Source organism: Micromys minutus (assembly GCF_963924665.1).
Source record: "Micromys minutus genome assembly, chromosome: 29".
In the NCBI taxonomy this organism is placed as follows: Eukaryota; Metazoa; Chordata; class Mammalia; order Rodentia; family Muridae; genus Micromys; species Micromys minutus.
The window spans coordinates 4,334,073-4,350,694 of record NC_137964.1 but is presented as its reverse complement, the minus strand read 5'-3'; the positions used below and the strand labels follow the sequence as shown (position 1 = coordinate 4,350,694).

General features: G+C 41.6%; 2 protein-coding genes across 5 annotated transcripts in view; both read right to left on the bottom strand.

The window, feature by feature from the left end:
* ZKSCAN5 (zinc finger with KRAB and SCAN domains 5) overlaps positions 1-16,622 on the bottom strand; it is a 68,869-nt gene that overhangs the window by 27,266 nt on the left and 24,981 nt on the right. Inside the window, exon 8 of the mRNA XM_080941008.1 lies at positions 15,809-16,240. Coding sequence (XP_080797134.1) covers positions 15,809-16,240 — 432 coding nt within the window. The remainder of the gene's footprint in view (positions 1-15,808; positions 16,241-16,622) is intronic.
* On the bottom strand, positions 1,469-16,161 carry ZNF655 (zinc finger protein 655). Of its 4 annotated transcripts, XM_080940814.1 has the most exons (5): positions 15,935-16,161; positions 14,404-14,566; positions 12,741-12,826; positions 12,270-12,396; positions 10,457-11,235 (listed from the first exon to the last, which is right to left on the bottom strand). In XM_080940814.1, the coding sequence occupies exons 2-5, from the start codon at positions 14,537-14,539 to the stop codon at positions 11,039-11,041; spliced, it is 546 nt and encodes a 181-aa protein (XP_080796940.1). In that variant the 5' UTR covers positions 14,540-14,566; positions 15,935-16,161; the 3' UTR covers positions 10,457-11,038. The 4 variants fall into 4 exon arrangements, with proteins under 4 accessions (XP_080796938.1, XP_080796939.1, XP_080796940.1 ...); XM_080940812.1 differs by lacking the exons at positions 10,457-11,235; positions 12,270-12,396; positions 12,741-12,826 and adding exons at positions 1,469-5,081; positions 5,488-5,592; XM_080940813.1 differs by lacking the exons at positions 10,457-11,235; positions 12,270-12,396; positions 12,741-12,826 and adding exons at positions 1,469-5,081; positions 5,488-5,592 and having other exon boundaries at positions 16,095-16,159.

Here is a 16,622-nt window from a genome sequence, read left to right as displayed (position 1 = left end):
TGATGAAACTGGTTTGGCAGAAAGCATCCTTACCCACGGAGCCATTTCACTTTTTAAGCACTTGCTATGTGAACTGGTACCTTTTACACTTACCTTCCACTATGCTTTTATTGCATAGGCAAGTCATATAAAATCTCAAGTGACACTTGAGTTGAGCAAAGCCCAAGAATTTCTATTCCCAAAGCACAGCATTAATAACCCACAGTCCTCTTAAATCCATGAATTAATTTCAGGCTAAGAGTTTTATGCCCATCAGATAGTTTGGCTAACAGAAAAAGCTAACAAATTTAGAACACTGAGAAATGAACAGGGAAACTAATGGTGATGCAGGGATGTCTGGGCAGGAGATAGACAATCTGAGGGTTTGACCTGTTAACCCATTGTGTCAAAATGATCCTAAAGTCTATAAATTACTTAAGATACTCTCTTTCGCCGGATGGTGATGACACATGCCTTTAGTCCCAGAACTTAGGAGGCAGATGAACAGCAGTCTACAGAGCTAGTTCTAGAACAGCCAGGGATATATAAAGAAATCCAGTCTCAAAAAAAAAACTAAACCAAACCAAACCCTGACATCAGTTGGAGCTAAGATTACTAATACTGTAGGAAGAGCTTCAAAAAACCCTGTAACCTGGGAATTAGCCATAACAGACTCAGACATTAACTTGTGAAACCCTAAGATCTCTAGCCTTTTTGCGTAGCTTGACTGTCGGGCAGAACTGTGGTGAAAACCAAGTTTGAATGTGTACATAAGTGTGCATGCAAATAAATGAAAACAAATCAATTAAACTGTCCAGATAAAAGATTTCTTCTTTCCTTTCCCTAAGACCAAAGCCTGAATACAAACTCATACTGTTATTACACCAACTAAAGATCTACCTGAACTGACAAGTGACTTCAAAAACTATTTTGGCATTCCTTTTAAAATTTATCTTGCTTACCAAAACATGTTTAGAGCTCTACTGAAATCACAAGTTGTTTGATTTTATGTACTGAAGCAACCTAACTGAACCAACACTCATTCCTGGGGCTAGAGAGTTGGATTAGCAGTTAAGAACACTGCTTCTAGAGCACACATGGTAGCTCAAATTTGTAAATCCAGTTTCAGGGGACCTAATGTCTTCTGGCTTCTATGGACTCCAGGCACACATATATACACATACATATGCAGGCAAAAAACTTATGAACATTTAAAATAAATAAATCTAAAATACAAAACCACTCAATCCTAACTGGCTGCAGAGGTCTGTGGAAAGGCAAGCTAAGCATCAATAGAAAGTGAACCACTCTTGTGAATATCACAGAACTAGGGGCAGGCATAGTGAGGAATTTCAAGGTGCCTAGTGTTTCTGCCTGGGGCCTGCAGAACTGGTTCAAAATAAAGAGTCTAAGAGCGCTGAACACACCTTTATTCAAGTAGAAGTACAAAAGCACGTTCCTAACCCAAATGCATACATGTGATTTTTACAGATTCTAGTACTTAGGGATAAATCAAGTCCTCTGCCTCAGAAGTGACTATTGGTCTCTATAAGTAAGAGTATACATGTTTGACAGGGACAAAAAACATGCATTTTTCATTTGCTTTTACATTTAGATCAATTTGATATATGTTGATTTTCTTGCCCTGATGAGACACTATGCTTGCTGATGGCAAAGAAGTAAAATGGTAGGACTATCCTAGAGGTTAGCCACAAGGTTTACAGTGAGCAGCATATTTTATATATTGGTTGAGGATCCCTAGTGAACATTATGATATCTGAACTATGAAAGCCTCAACTGCTTGATTGACAACTTGAATTTTAAATAACACTTTTCTTATTCACAAGATGTTATGAATTTTAAGGTGAAAAAAATGTTTTGACATCATGGAAAGAATCATGAACTCTATGTAGTATAGGGCAGTAACCCTGAACTCAACACCTGTGATCACTTCTATAAATCAAAATAGCCATGATCCTTTATATGGCCTGCAGATGCTATTAAAATACAAAAATAAAATCTAGGCACAGGAGCACATGCCCTTAATCCCAGCTATTTAGGAGACAGGAAATTTGTGTGAACCCAGGAATTCAAGGCCAGCCTGGGCCACAAAGACTGCATCCCGACACAAAGTATGGCAACGCACAAACAATTATGCACAGAGCTTGACACTTCAAAATACTGCCCTGGCTTGATGAAGGGAGTAGAGGGGGAACAGATAAAGAAGCAACCCTAATGATTAAGGTTTTACCAGGAACGGACCTGCCACTCTTGAAATACTGTCTAGATACATCACTAACAGCAATACCTTTATTGGAAGGCTGTATTCCTTATTCTGATTTGTGTGTTGTTTCCCTATCAAAAGCAGACCTGAGCATTTTGTTGGCCTTCAATATAGGCATATAAAAGAATTCTAAACGTACACATACATGCAAAGTAGGCACTGAATAAATGTAGCTAGGCCAACGGGAGTCTTACTAGCTCCTATGTCCTTGTCATCTCTTTTAGAGGGCTGTGGATGCAAACAAGGCAGCTAAAATCTTGGACATCACTTGCAAGTGTTTGGGTGCCTGCCACAAACTCAGGAAGACTAAATCCTCCAAACTTATGGATGACTGAGTGGAAGTAACTCTTTATCAGGTGGTGAGAAGTTAACCAGAACACCATTTAAGGATGCCTAAGAGAATGCAGAAATCAACAGGAAGCCAAGGGTGTGGCTATAGAAACAATAGCATGTAGGGTCCTCAGAAAAGAACAGACCTGAGTCTCCTTTGGAGAACACTTAGGCCAACAACAGAGAAGGCTCACTGAGCTACTCTCCAGAAGCTATATCAACACTGGTACATTAACAGCATCCTATGTAAACTGTGAATAAGAATCAATTTCAAAGAAAAATGTTTTAATGTGTATAGGCCAAATTAAAATAAATTCACTCAAATGAGTTCTCTAAGATGCTCGTACCTACTTAGAATACTTATTAAAGGACACTGTTGAGAAAATGACTTTGTTCACCAATTGTCTTCTGGATTCAGTTATTCTTCAGTAAAGACTGAGACTAAATAGGAATAATTGCACAGAAGTAACCATTTTCTCTCTAATACTTTGATACTGGTTAAGGCCTGAAAATAGTGGTTAAATTTCACTGTTTGCATTTTATCAGTCTCATCTGGTGCAGATGTTCTCATCTTAGCATTTATATCATACCCAGACTCACATCTGGAACATTCTGATGACAGATGGACCCCTGCTCACATATTTGCCACATTTGCTACACCCAAATGATTTCTTGAGTCAAGGATTAGGTTCTTCAATGTGAGCAAGCACTTGGGGTACAACTTGAGTTTCCTCACACACACACACCTATATCCTCGCAGGCTTTATGCATGGCACAAATTTGACACTGAACCAACAAGGTAGTTGACTGATGGCTTTTTCACATTTGACCGTGGAATTTTACCCCAGTACAAATTCCCCAACTGTGACTAAGGTATGAAAATAATCTGACAAATGTACCATATTCTATATAATCTAGCATTGATTTACAGGAGCCAATGAAGAATTTAACACCCCCCCCCCAAAAAAAAAAACCTTCCCAATATTCATCACATTAAGCGGGTTTCTCTCTGGTATTAATTCTCTGATACTGACCAAGGGCTAAGCTATGACTGAAGACATTATCACATTCAGTACGTATGTGACTTCCCCTGGTCTCAGTTCTCACATATTGAATGAGGCCTGAACTTGATTAAATGTCTCCCCAAGTTCATTGCATTCGTAAGGTTTCTCTTTGGTATGGACCCTTTCATGTTGGATGAGGTGCGCTCTCTGATTGAAGTTCTCTTCCCATGCATCACAATCAAAGACTCTTTCTCTAATGGGAACTTCTTGTTGCAGAGTAAGATCGGAACTGTGACTGAAACTTTCCTCATAATTGTTGTATTCATATGATTTCTCTTTCCTGTGCATTTTATGATGCTGAATAAGGCATGAGGTTTGGCTGAAAGCTTTCCCACACTCATTACATTCATGCAGTTTCTCTCCTGTGTGAATTCTTTGATGCTGAATAAGATGGGAATTCAATCTAAAGTCTTTCCCACATTCATTACACGAGTAGGGCTTTTCTCGGAAACGAATTCCTTGCTGTTTAGCATAGGCCAGCCCACATTCATCATACTCATAGGACTTCTCTTGATGATGCAGTCTCTGATGTTCAACTAAGTATGAGGTGTGGCAGAACTCACTGCCACACACGGTGCACTTACAGACTGTGTCCTTATGTGTTCTCTGATGCTGAGTAAGATGTACACTTCGGCTGAAGACTCTTTCACAGGTCCCACACTTGTAAGACTTGGCTTTGGCATGAACTTTCTTATGTTGAAGCACATCTGAGCTCTGGCTACAAGACTTATCAGGTGCATCACAGGATTTATCAGATGCTTCACATTTGTAGGATTTCTCTCTAGTGTGTATTCTTTTATGTCGACTAAGACTTGAGCTCTGACTAAAAGATTTCTCACATTCCTTACATTTGTAGGGTTTCTCTCTTGTGTGGATTCTCTGATGTCTAGTAAGAGCTGAGGCCTGATGGAAGGTTTTCCCACATGTATCACATTTATAGGACCTGTCAGTAGTAGGCATACTCTCCCATTTATTAAGGTGGGACAGATCCATTAAGCTTTCCTTATAGTCAGTACTTTGAAAATTCTCTGTTAAATTTATGGGTTCCTGTTCACCAACAGCTGGGTTCTGGTTGAAGTTCATGTCATATTTATTGTCATCAGTGGTCTGTATTCTAAGAACTCTTTGATCTGTATCAAGTGTGGAGTCTAGACTGAAGCTTTTTTCGGGTTCAGTGTTCTTCTCACTGCTGAAAGTTTTCTTGCTGATTGTTATTTGTCTAAACTCTCTCTCCAGAAAGAGAAATTTTCTTAGAATCTCCTGGAGCCTTTCTAATCTGTCCTCAGACTTATAAACCTCTCTTGTTTCAGGAACTTGAGCAATATCTTGTTTGAATTTTCCTACTCTCACTTTATATGAATGTACTTCTTCTGAAATTTTCCGCTTAGGAATCAACAGCTTGTTTTCTTCTCTGGTCTCTCCATCTAATACAATATATAAATAGAAAATGCAAATGTAATCTATATCCTGTGCTTAATAAAAATAAATAAAAATAGGAGGAAACTAAATAATTTGTATCCTCTAAGATAAGCAAATTTTATTTACTTCAAAACAAACAATAGGAGATATAAGGGCACAGCAGAAGTAAGGCAGCCAATAAGAGATTTCAAAGGAACAAACATTAAAAATGGGTTAAAAATGAGCCATAACTTGAACTGGGACCTAGCACAATTTACATGAAAAAAATTAAAACTGTAGAGACAAGCAGGCTCTCTCCCTACTCCATTATGGCAGAGCTCTCTGTATGCTGAGAAAGCTCAGCCAGACCATGGCTCAACACCTGGAGTTTACTTTGCCACGGATTCATCTGACAGACTCTGCCTTACTCACCTGAACAGTCATCTCTTATGACTTCTCTATTCTTAGTTTCCAGATCAAAGACTTGTAGATCTTGTTCCCGCTGAGAGATTCCATCAGGCTTGAAAATTGGAAATCCTGCTCACAGAGAAGGAAATGGAATATAGCAATTTATCATCATATGCTGCACTACCCTCTTTTCTTTTTAGTAATGTAACCATTACTAAATGTAACCAAACTTATACAGAAGATAAATTCTAAGAAGGTATTTGTCAGAAAGATCTGGAGAATGAAGAGGACTGGGTCCTCTAAGGAGTTGAAGTGTGTACTCTGATAAAAGGTATGCTAAGTACAATTCAGTGACTTCATGCATGGGTGTGTATCTGTCTTCACAGAAGTTATCATTAGTACTTTGGTGATCAAGGGCACAGTGTTGGCATCAGACCTGGTCTACAGGTACCAAATGGCATTCTGAAAATGGAATGCAAGCCCATGCTATACAGTAACTTAAAGTATAGCAGCAAACCAGTGACAAATGAATGATTAAATTTAGCCATATCCTAAAGACAGACAAGTTTAATAAAGAACACCGAAACAAATTATTTCTGGTTCTTCTTCAGCACAGTAAGATAATGGTTAAAACAATTTACAATATAATTCTAATTAATATTATGGTTTTAAAACTCCCTACATATCACCTCAAGAAATAAACAGGTGACTCAGTGATTTAAAAGGACTTAAACTGCTCTAGCAGGATTAAGTTTGGTTCCCAACATCCACATGGCAGCTCACATTGGCTATAACTTGAGCTCCAGGGAATCTGAAAGACTCTTCTGGCCTCCCTGGGCACCTGTACTCATATGACATAAACACACACTCAGATACATACATATAATTAAAGAGGACTGCCCTGGTCTACATAGCAAATTCCAGGACAGCAAGGGCTACATAAAGAGACACTGTCCTAAAAAACACTGAAGAGATAAAAATGCTTATTTACCTTAATTTGATCACTGCATATATTTGAGTATTGAATGTTCCAGGAACTTTACAAATATTTTTACTTTCTTCAGTGAACATAGGGAAAAAAGGGTATGCCACATCTTCACATCAGAATTAGCATATACTTTACTCAACAAGCATTTATGGGATACATCTTTTATGAAAAATATGGTGGAGATAGAGAGCCCAAGCAAATGGGCCAACACGTCTCAAACAATTGAAGAACCTCACATTCTAAATATAGAGAGAGCTATAAACACTGACTACCCCATGCTATGGTGAAGGAAGGATAGTAAAGTGCATGCAAAACAAACATTCTATTGTCAAGAGGACTACTTAAATCTCCATGTGTGAGTGGGGTGTGTGTGTGTTTGTGTGCACACGCACCTGTGTGTCTTGAGACAGGTATCACTTTGTAGGCCTTGCTGGCCAGAAACTCTGTATAGCCCAGGCTTTTTACCAGTAGGACAAACCTGCCCTCAGGCTTGAGCAGCTCAACTTTTAATACTAAAGCAACAGGAAACTTGCTTAGTACACAATTTGGATGTTGTTAGACACAAAGGGCAGTTCTTACATGTCCTGAGCATGGGAAGTGTCAAGGAGCATATATGCATTATTTGGCTTGAGTCCTTCACCTCCAAAAATCTATCTATATATTGCATGTCTAACTTTGTCCCCATTATCCTGGCATGTTACCACATAAATAATGTTTATAGACTCTTAAAAACAGCATAAAGATCAGTTCAGTTGTCTTGTCAACTGAGGAACTGATAACAGTGAGGTACATATAAACAATGCAATTGTTCAGCTATAAAGAAAATGAAGGAGATAGAGAGTGAGCACACAAACCTGATATACACACTCATACCCACACGCGTGCACACATAAACAAGCAAACACGCACGCATGCAATTTAAAGTAAGTCTTTTTTTGATGGGTTGTAGTAATGCACACCTTTAATCCAAAACTGGGAAGGCAGAGAAAGGAGAAAGATTTTTGTGATTTGAAGCCAGCTGGTGTACCTAGCAAGTTCCTGGCAGCCAAAACTACTTAGTTTTAAATATACAGACAGGTAGTTCTATAGGTTAAGTTCCCAGATAGCCAGGGCTACATAGAGAAACCCTGTCTGGAAACAAAAAACAAAAAGCAAATTAACTTAAGTTGGAAATTTCCATTTTGCTGGCTAGCTTTCAGTGCTATGCTGGGAAGGAAATCATCAATGGTCTTATCTGTGAACCCTTCAAGCTACAGTATCTCCTTAATAGGCAAGCTGTACCAATTGATCTAATAGTGCCATGACTATTATTGGGATAACCAAACACTTCCTGATTGGATTTGAGGCCAAAAGGAGAGAATGTATGCCTGACAGTATAAACCTGGTAAAAAATACACAACTGGAAAGATTATAGATAGGTTTTGCTTCTGTTTTCCTAAAAGAATATGGTGTCAAACTGACTTCTAAATATAGTTATACTAAATTAGTGCTGATTTCAGCTATGCTAAAAGGCTCTATATGCAGAAGCACGCAGGGCAATGGTTAATGCAGACTAGTCAGAGTTGAGAACAAGTTACATTTGAGTGCTTAGCCCTAAAGAGAACATCTCCATCACCCTTCTATGAATCAAGGAACATTACAGAGAGGGTGGAGGAGGGGCTGTGAAACAAAAGCCGTTGCTTTCATGAGCTCACAGCAGCAGTGGTTGGTTACTTACACAAGACTGGACCCATCAACATTCAAATATGGATAGGGATGGAACTCAGCCCCACCTTTCCCTGGCTCAGTGGTTGAGAGTGCTGGCTGCTCTTCCATAGGACTGGGGTTCAATTCCCAGCACCCACATGGCAGCTCACAACTTTAACTCCAGTCCCAGGAATCAGATACCTTCAAAGATACATGAAGGCAAAATAACAATGAACTTTAAAAAATTTTTTTAAATTGGTCTCAGGCATTATCACCACTAATAATGATCCTTAATAACTGATCCATGAATCTTGTAGTCATCACTTCTTTTGAACAACATACTTAAAAACAGTTACAGAGTGCTAATTTTATACCTGTCAATATAAGAGCTACCCAATTTTATAAAAAGGGCACTTGGGGACTGGAGAGATGGCTCAGATGTTAAGAGTACTTGTTGCTCTTGGAGAGGACCCCAGTTTAATTCCCAGTACTCATGGTGGTGCATAACTATCTATAACTTCCAAAGTATTCAAATGCCTTCTTCTGACCTCCATGGGTACCAGTCATGAACATGGTACAAATACATTCAAGCAAAAAAGACGTAAAATTAAATGAACTAATCTAAAAAATATTTTTTAAGAGCATTGGACTGGAAAGTAGGAAACACGGGAGAATATTCAAGAACTAGTAAAAACTGAAGGCATTCACTATTTCTGAATCCCAGTTGAGGTTTAAGTAGTCAATCACCTTTTGGACTCTTAACTTGGGTCTTTCACATCAAAACAAAGCACTACTAAGCTTCATTAGAACAGCTGCCTCCACACATACGGCCTGGGTTTTATATCCCTGACATGAAAAAGTAATATTCATTCTGTAAACTATGACACGAGGCCGGTTTGTGGTGGTGCATGCCTTTAATTCCAACACCTGGAAAGCAGAGGCAGGCGGATCTCTATAAATTTGAGACCAGTCTGGTCTGAGTGAGCTCCAGGATAGCCAGAGCTACATAGAGAATCCTTGTCTCGAGAGAAAATGTCATGAATGCCAGGCATGGCGGTGGACTAAACCTATTTTTCATTTGGTTTCCTTTGTTTTTGAGACAAAGTGTCACTGTTTATCTCTGGCTGGCCTTAACTTCAGAAAGACACATCTACCTCTACTTCCCAAGTGCTGGGATTAAATCTGTGTATCACCATAACCCGCCTAGCCCATGCCTTTAATCCCAGCACTCGGGAGGAAGCCTGATTGGCCTATATATAGAGTTACAGAATACCTGGCTTAAAACAAACACATGATTGGACCTATTGTGTCAAAGGCATAAAATGCTAAGAAAAGATGTGCTTCAGGGACAGAGGCAGGTCCCAAGCCTAACTTCTCAGAGCCTCAGTTTCCTCAGAAGAAATCAATACTACCCTCTATGGCCAGTGAGATGACTTAGCAAAGGAGCCTGTCATCAAGCCTAGTGACCTGGGTTCAATCCCCAGAACCCACATAGCACAAAGAGAAAACTGATTGGAAAGTTGTCCTCTGGCCTCAACATGTAACTTTTAAAGAAGTTTTTGCTTTGTTCTTTGGTTTTTGTTTTTGTTTTTGTTTTTTTTTTTTTTTTGTTTGAGACAAGATTTCTCTGTGTAGCCATGTGTGCCCTGAAACTCAATATAGATTAGACTGACCTCAAACTCAAGATCGGCCTCCTGCCTCCCTAGCGCTGGGCTTAAAGGCTTTAAAAGAAGCTATTTAAAGAGTAATATCCTCTGCTTGTTGTCGAGCAATGGCAAGGATTAAATGAAATATACACAGCACGTAGCATACAGTAAATAGCCATGACAACAGGAAACATTCTATGGAAATTGCTGCTGTAAACTCTGCCTTTGGTTTATTTACTGCTGTCTAGTGCACACACTATCAAGGACTACCCTTGGTGCCTGTGATAGACACAAACACAGCCATGGTTAATACATGAGCTGGAGACACTAAGCCATGGATTGAACCATAAAGGTCTTACTACCCAAACACTAAGTACAATTAGTAAATGCTTATATAACCTTATGTTTCAGATGGAGTATGGTGGACCCACAAAGATAAAGTGAATTTCCAAAGATGTTAAAATAGCTGCTAAGAATATGCTGGCTTGGTCACAAAAGCAAGCTGGGTAGTGTAGGAGGGCTTCTTATAGTGCATGCGGGTATGGATATATGTGTGTCCTTTGTGTGTGAAAAGATGACAAGATAAAATGAAGTAAAGTTCCACTTGGTGGTATATGAGCTTGAATTAAATAAACTACTACAAAATTTCTTTACTACAAAAAGTACACAAGTGAACTGTTGGAAATTCTGTATTAGGTAAAATTAACAGTAGTTTACAATTATATATAGATCATTTTACAATTTACAAAGCTTTAAAAAAATACATCCATTTTGATACCCTGAACTATTTAATTTTTGTACCCCCTACTTCCCCTCTATCAAAGACAGCATCAAAACACTTAATTAGGAAAGGTAATATAAATACAGCAATTGGTTAGGTACCACAAAGAATCAGGTCCAAGAAGACAGAACTTAAAGGAAGTAGAAAATGATAACCATACATGAGGGAAGTCGGGGTCACCAGTGAGGTGTCACAGTGGACAGCTATACTCACTCTAGAAAGAGCACACGGCCTCTGTTCCCTACCCTAAAATAACAGAAAAAGATGTCAGCTGAAGAGAGAGTATTAGCTTTGTGGTGTTTCACACAAATAGCTGATCATCAAGTGTGGTTTATGAATGAACTGAGTTCCAAATACACGTGATTGTAAGGTAGGCTTCTGTGTTAGAAATTCACCACGTCATTTAGGGAGCAGCATCTTTACATAATGGTGGCATCCCAAGAAACATATATTCCATCAACCAAGTTTGATATCTTACAATCTTGGAAAAGGAGTTTCCAAGCTGGGACGAGCACTCCCGATGGAAAGCCGATACTTGGGCCATCTCTTGGTGATTCCTGCCGTAAGGACTGCAAGTGTTTCTCCAGAGAAAGCACTTGCCTGGGTATGACTCAGGGCTGGGCAGGAATTCACACAATGAATCCGGGTGGTGGGAAGGCGGAGAAGTATGCCTATAAAGATCAAAGAGCCAGGAATGGAAAACATACGAAAAACCTTCCCAATGAGCAAACTGCCTCCCACATGTAAGAAAGTTTCTTAAATCTAGCATGTAATCAGGAAAGTTTTAAAAAAAAAAAAAAAGCCCTATATGCCAACAAAAAGTAAAAATGGGGGGGTTAACTATACTATAGATGTAAATGCACAAAGAATGTATGCAAGATCAAAGACAGGCTAAAAAAGCTGCAGTGAGGGTAGGGGACACGAGAAAGCTCACATCAAGTGGGCTGTCAACAGCCAGGTCCCTTCCCTGCCCACCTCAGGGGTATTTCTCAACACTATAGGTTACCTCATCTCAGGTATCCTTAAAACAGGGAACCATGATTTAAGAATTTAGCCCACATAGTATGGCACATTTTGACCCTTCTGATGCTGGGGTAAAGTTACTTGGGATTATCACCTAGGTGATGCACTCCAATGAGAAATACAGCGAGTCACACCTTTAAAGGGCTCTCAAACCTGCTTGTTTGAAGAAGAGTTTGAGGATCTTAAAAAAGTGACTACTCATCAAGAGATTTTAGCCTGTCTTTTAAATGTGTTTCTTTAATGAAAAAATCTCAGATACAGGGCACAAAGGAATCAAGAGTCCAGCTAGGGGGTTGAGATGATCCTTAAGGCTCTATTTAAAAGAAAGAGGGAGAGGGAAGGAAGACGGAGGGAAGGAGGGAGGAGAGAAGGGAGAGAAGAGAGGAGGAAAGAAAAGGGAGAACTTAGTCAAAGGACAACCAAGTTTCTCTTTGCTAACAGGAAACTGCTGCCCCTCAAAAGCAAGAAACAAACTGGGGATAGATAAGGAGTATAAGGTCTCCTCCTGATAACCCAAAGTAACCCTAAATTTACCCCCCCCAAAGGAAAGCACCTTAAAGATGAAGGGCTGAGAGTGTCTAAGACCTGTTAACTGAGCACACTCTACTGACCACCTCAAAAGCCTCACACCTACTCTGAAAGAAAACCAAACAGGTAAATTGGTCAACAAGAGGGTCCTTACCCAGTGAAACCACGTTTCCATAATTCTCTAACATCACTTCTCTGTAGAGCTCCCTCTGAACAGGGTCCAGGCATCCCCACTCCTCTCGTGTAAGATGCACAGTCACATCCTCGAATGTCACAAACTCCTGAAATAATAATTCTGGCTGCTCTCAGGAATGGGCTACTATAGCACCATGGCCAGAGAATGAACATGACACAGAGGGCATCTAGTAGCTGTTTATGTTGGGGAGGAGGGAGCACAGACGAGAACTTAGAGAATAAATCCCATGAGTACCCATCATAGACTCATGGACAAAGATGGTGGTGGAGATGGGAAAATCGTTTCCGTCAAATCCAGGTCTCTGAAGATGATCTGTTCCCAAATTACTACTGAAAAAATTCCAGGCAAGGGTTAACAGATGGGATGAAAGAGAGGCCACACTCAAGCAACAAGAAACCCTGAGGAAAAGCAGAGGGTCCCTAAGCTCACCTGGTACCTGGCTGTCAGGAGCGCAGCTGCCTGGTCTCCTGGGCTTCCCTCATGGGGAAGAGCAGGCACCTGGGGAACAGGTGGAGCTGAGGGAGGAGAAAGGAGCCAAGAGTGAGAGCGGCCCTTCCACGGGGCTTCCTTTCTGAACACTTCTCCTGCCCAAGGTATGTGTGTGGCATCCTCCTTCACATCAGTATTCTAGTAAAGCTAACATTTACCAGGTTTCAGGTGTCCACGCCTCCTCAGTGGTTGCTCCTTCCTACTTACACAGATTTAGGACCGTGATATGGATTTTACTAGGAATCTCACTTTATCCTCAGGACATGACAGCCCTTCCATGGAAGGGTAAACATTATACCTGCTGTTATGATGAGCAAGGCAAAACATAAAAACAAACAGTATTCCCTGACCAGCCTGGGTTACAGAGTGAAAAACGTGGTCTCAAAAACCAGAAACAACAGCAAAAAGAAGCCTGAAGACATAGCTCAGTTGGTTTGGTGGAATGCTTGCTCGGGATGCATGATGCTCTGGGTTTGATCCCCAGCACCATGTACTAGGCAAGGTGTCACACAATTGTAATCTCAGCACCTAGAAGGTGGGTATAGAAAGTGATCAAGGCATAGCAAGTCCAATGCCAACCTGCACTACATTAAGACTGAGAAGAGTTGAAGGGAACTGGGTGTGAGGTGGAAGCAGGTGGATCTCTTTAACTTCAAGGCCAGAGCTACCTAGTGAACAGGACAACCAGGGCTATGCAGAGACCCAAAACAACAAAAAAGTTGAAGGACTTGATGATAGAGTTTTTAACAAGCTTCTGTCATTTTCCAAGATGCCATTTACTACAAACATCATTCTGCCTTCATTTTGTTACTGGGCACGATCTCTGCAACCATTGTGAGGCTTCCAGAAACAAGGGTCATGTTTCCTTTATACCCTCCAACAATGCCCCACAGTACCTTACCCATAATGATACACCATCTGTACTTCAAGTTCCCTCAGGCACAAGTGCTATTCTATAAAAACTAAGACATAGCTCTTACATAATAAAACCAGCAGCTAAGTTGGTACTGAATGCCTACGCTCCCAATGTAGTACGGAGGCTGAGACAAGATTCATTCAGATCATGGCCTGCATACTACTAGACTAGCCTACATAGCAGGTCCCTAATTCAAGGGAGAGAAAACCTATTTAATTATGTGAATGTATAGTTAGTACGTAACATCTATGCATTTAAACAGACATGGTTGCTTTCTTGGCCAAAATTATTCACAAACACTGCAGCTGCAATAGAATGGCAGTTAGTAAAGCACACTGAATCATCAGGAGAGGAGACACGAAGTGAAGGGAACAGAGGAGGGAGGAGTAAAAGTCAGGTAAGGGTAGTGAGATGTGGCAAAAGCAGCTTGTGTTAAGTTATTCTGCTTGTGGTTTAAGAGTGAAGTTCACATGTTCTAAAGGACAGACAGCCAAAGCAGGATGATGTGCTTATTAAAGACTAGCCACACTAACAGAAGGCCCAAACCACAGGACTCACAACTGCCACGCCCTTCGAGTTCTTCCTTTAAGGCCCACCTTCTTATTCAAGTCCCTGGCCCCTCTCATTGATACCAGGCCAGCATCCCTTAGTATTCCCATCCTCCTAGAAGTGTTGTCTCAGACTTACCCCCAGTGGATCCCTGCTCCATTTCCGTGTCCTGCAGAAACCGAAGCTCTGGGGAAAGGCATTCAGACTGGCTCTCCAAAGACTGAAACTGGACCCTTGGTGAATCTGCTGCTTCTTGGGATGTTATTTCCTCCATCCCTGTTCAGGGGGTCAATGACCATCACTGCCGGATGAAATTAGGAGGAATTACTTAAGTTAAGATGTCCCATAATTTCATAGTCTCAGGACTTAGCAAACTATTTTATATTTGATAGATTTTTTAAAAAATAGTTAAAAATACATTTTTTTTTCCCATGATGGTGTCTCTCTTTAACAGAGCCCTGGCTGTCCTGGATGCACTTTGAAGACCAGACTGGCTTCAAACTCAGAGATTCACCTAAGGGCTGGGATTAAAGGCCCACCACCACGCCCAGCTAAAAGCAGGTTTTAAAAAACAGCCAGGAGGTGGTAGTGCAAGCCTTTAATTCCAGCACTGGTGAAGCAGAAACAGGTAGATAGGAGTTTGGGCCAGCCTGATCTACAGATCAAGTTCCAGAACAGTCAGTACTACACAGAGAACCCGTCTTGAAACCCATCCCCATTCGATTTCAGTTTGCCACTGCCCACAGACCTAAGTTTCTCTATATGCAATTAGTTAAAATGTATGGTAATTCGGGCCCAAGAAGGGAAAAAAACCTAATAATAGTTACCAAAATAAACAACACAGGAGCTGGATATATGTATTACTCAAGGGTAGAGTACTTCCTAATATGCACAAGACCCTGACTTCAATATCTAACACCCTCTCCCTTCACAAAAAAAATAGTACCATTCAGTTTCAAAACTTAAAACCCAAACAGTAAGGTATAATAATTCGATATTATTCAGAGTCTGCTGAAAAATCCCAAATCTGAGGTATTAAAAAAATATGTATCACTCGGCCTGTAATCCCAGCTCTCGGAAGATGTAGGCAAGAGGTTAGCCTCAAAGCTGTCAAAAAAAAACAAAAACAAAAACAAAACAACAAAAACAATAACTACCATTAAAAAATTTTTCCACATAGTACAGTAGCGTAAATCTTTCTATAGGGCGTCTTAAGTATTTAGAGACTCAAGTTGAGACCCAGAGAAACATGCCAGTTAAGATTACTCATTGTTTTTCTCAAAAGCAGGCCCCTTAGGAATCATGTGGTAACCGGTCAGGCCGTTCTGCATTACTCAATGGGCCCAATAAATAACAACTCACTTAGGAGACCTACCCTTAGGGCAGTCTGATCGAACAACCGGGGCGTAGCATGAGGAAGGGCTCTGAGGAGCCAGGTGTCCTTCAGACCCAAGGACGGGCCGGGGTTCGATCCACCTTCCAGCACCCTCCTCTAGGCTCCTGGCCCAATCGAAGGCCTCGCCCAGAGCCACCCTCCACCTACTTCCCTTTTAGGCAAAGGTTCGATCCCCAGAAGGCGAAGCGGGCCACAAGACCAAGCTGCCACCGGGACCCGGGCACTGGGTTCGCACCGCAGGGCCACCCCGGCTCCCTGGGCTTAGCCACGAACCTGGGATGAGAGGAAAACAGGGCCGCGAGTCCGGCCTTCCGCGCGCCCCAGCTCCGGGAACAGCCGTCAGCCCGCACGCGGCGCTTCCTGCGCGTCTGCCCCGCGGGCCAAACAAGCCTTCGCTTCCACGGCGACGCGACAACGGCTCCCCCGGACTCACCCAAGTGGAGAGGCGGGTCTAGAGACTGTACCGTCACGGAGACGCTCCTCGCTGAGCTGCACCAGCCTTTCCGGGACCACTCTCCACTGCCAGAAGGCTGGCGCTCTGCGTCACTTCCGGCGACGGAAGTCCACGGGAGGGCGGTCCTGGGTGAGGTTCCCGGATGAAGAGCAGGGGTGAGGGTGTCAGGGTCGAGCTGTCAGATGACAAGCACGGGATGAGGTCTCGTGGGTGGGGCCTCAGAGTCACTAGACAAGGCCTTGGTTACTGTTTTGCTTGACTTTTCCGAGGTCGCACGGCCCTCCCTGCTAATTGGGGTGCATCTTATACCAGGAGGGCGACAGAGGTTGAGAAAGAGCCCCCCTGACTTTTCACAGACACGATCAGACCCCTGGCAGGAGCCTCTGGGAACGTGCACGAGGAATCCTAGGCAGAATATGAAATGCCACTAAAGACTCCTTGGGCCCTTACAGCCCTTGTGCCCAATACTGGCTTGGGCGGGCCATATTTCTCCTAGGAAGAACCTGA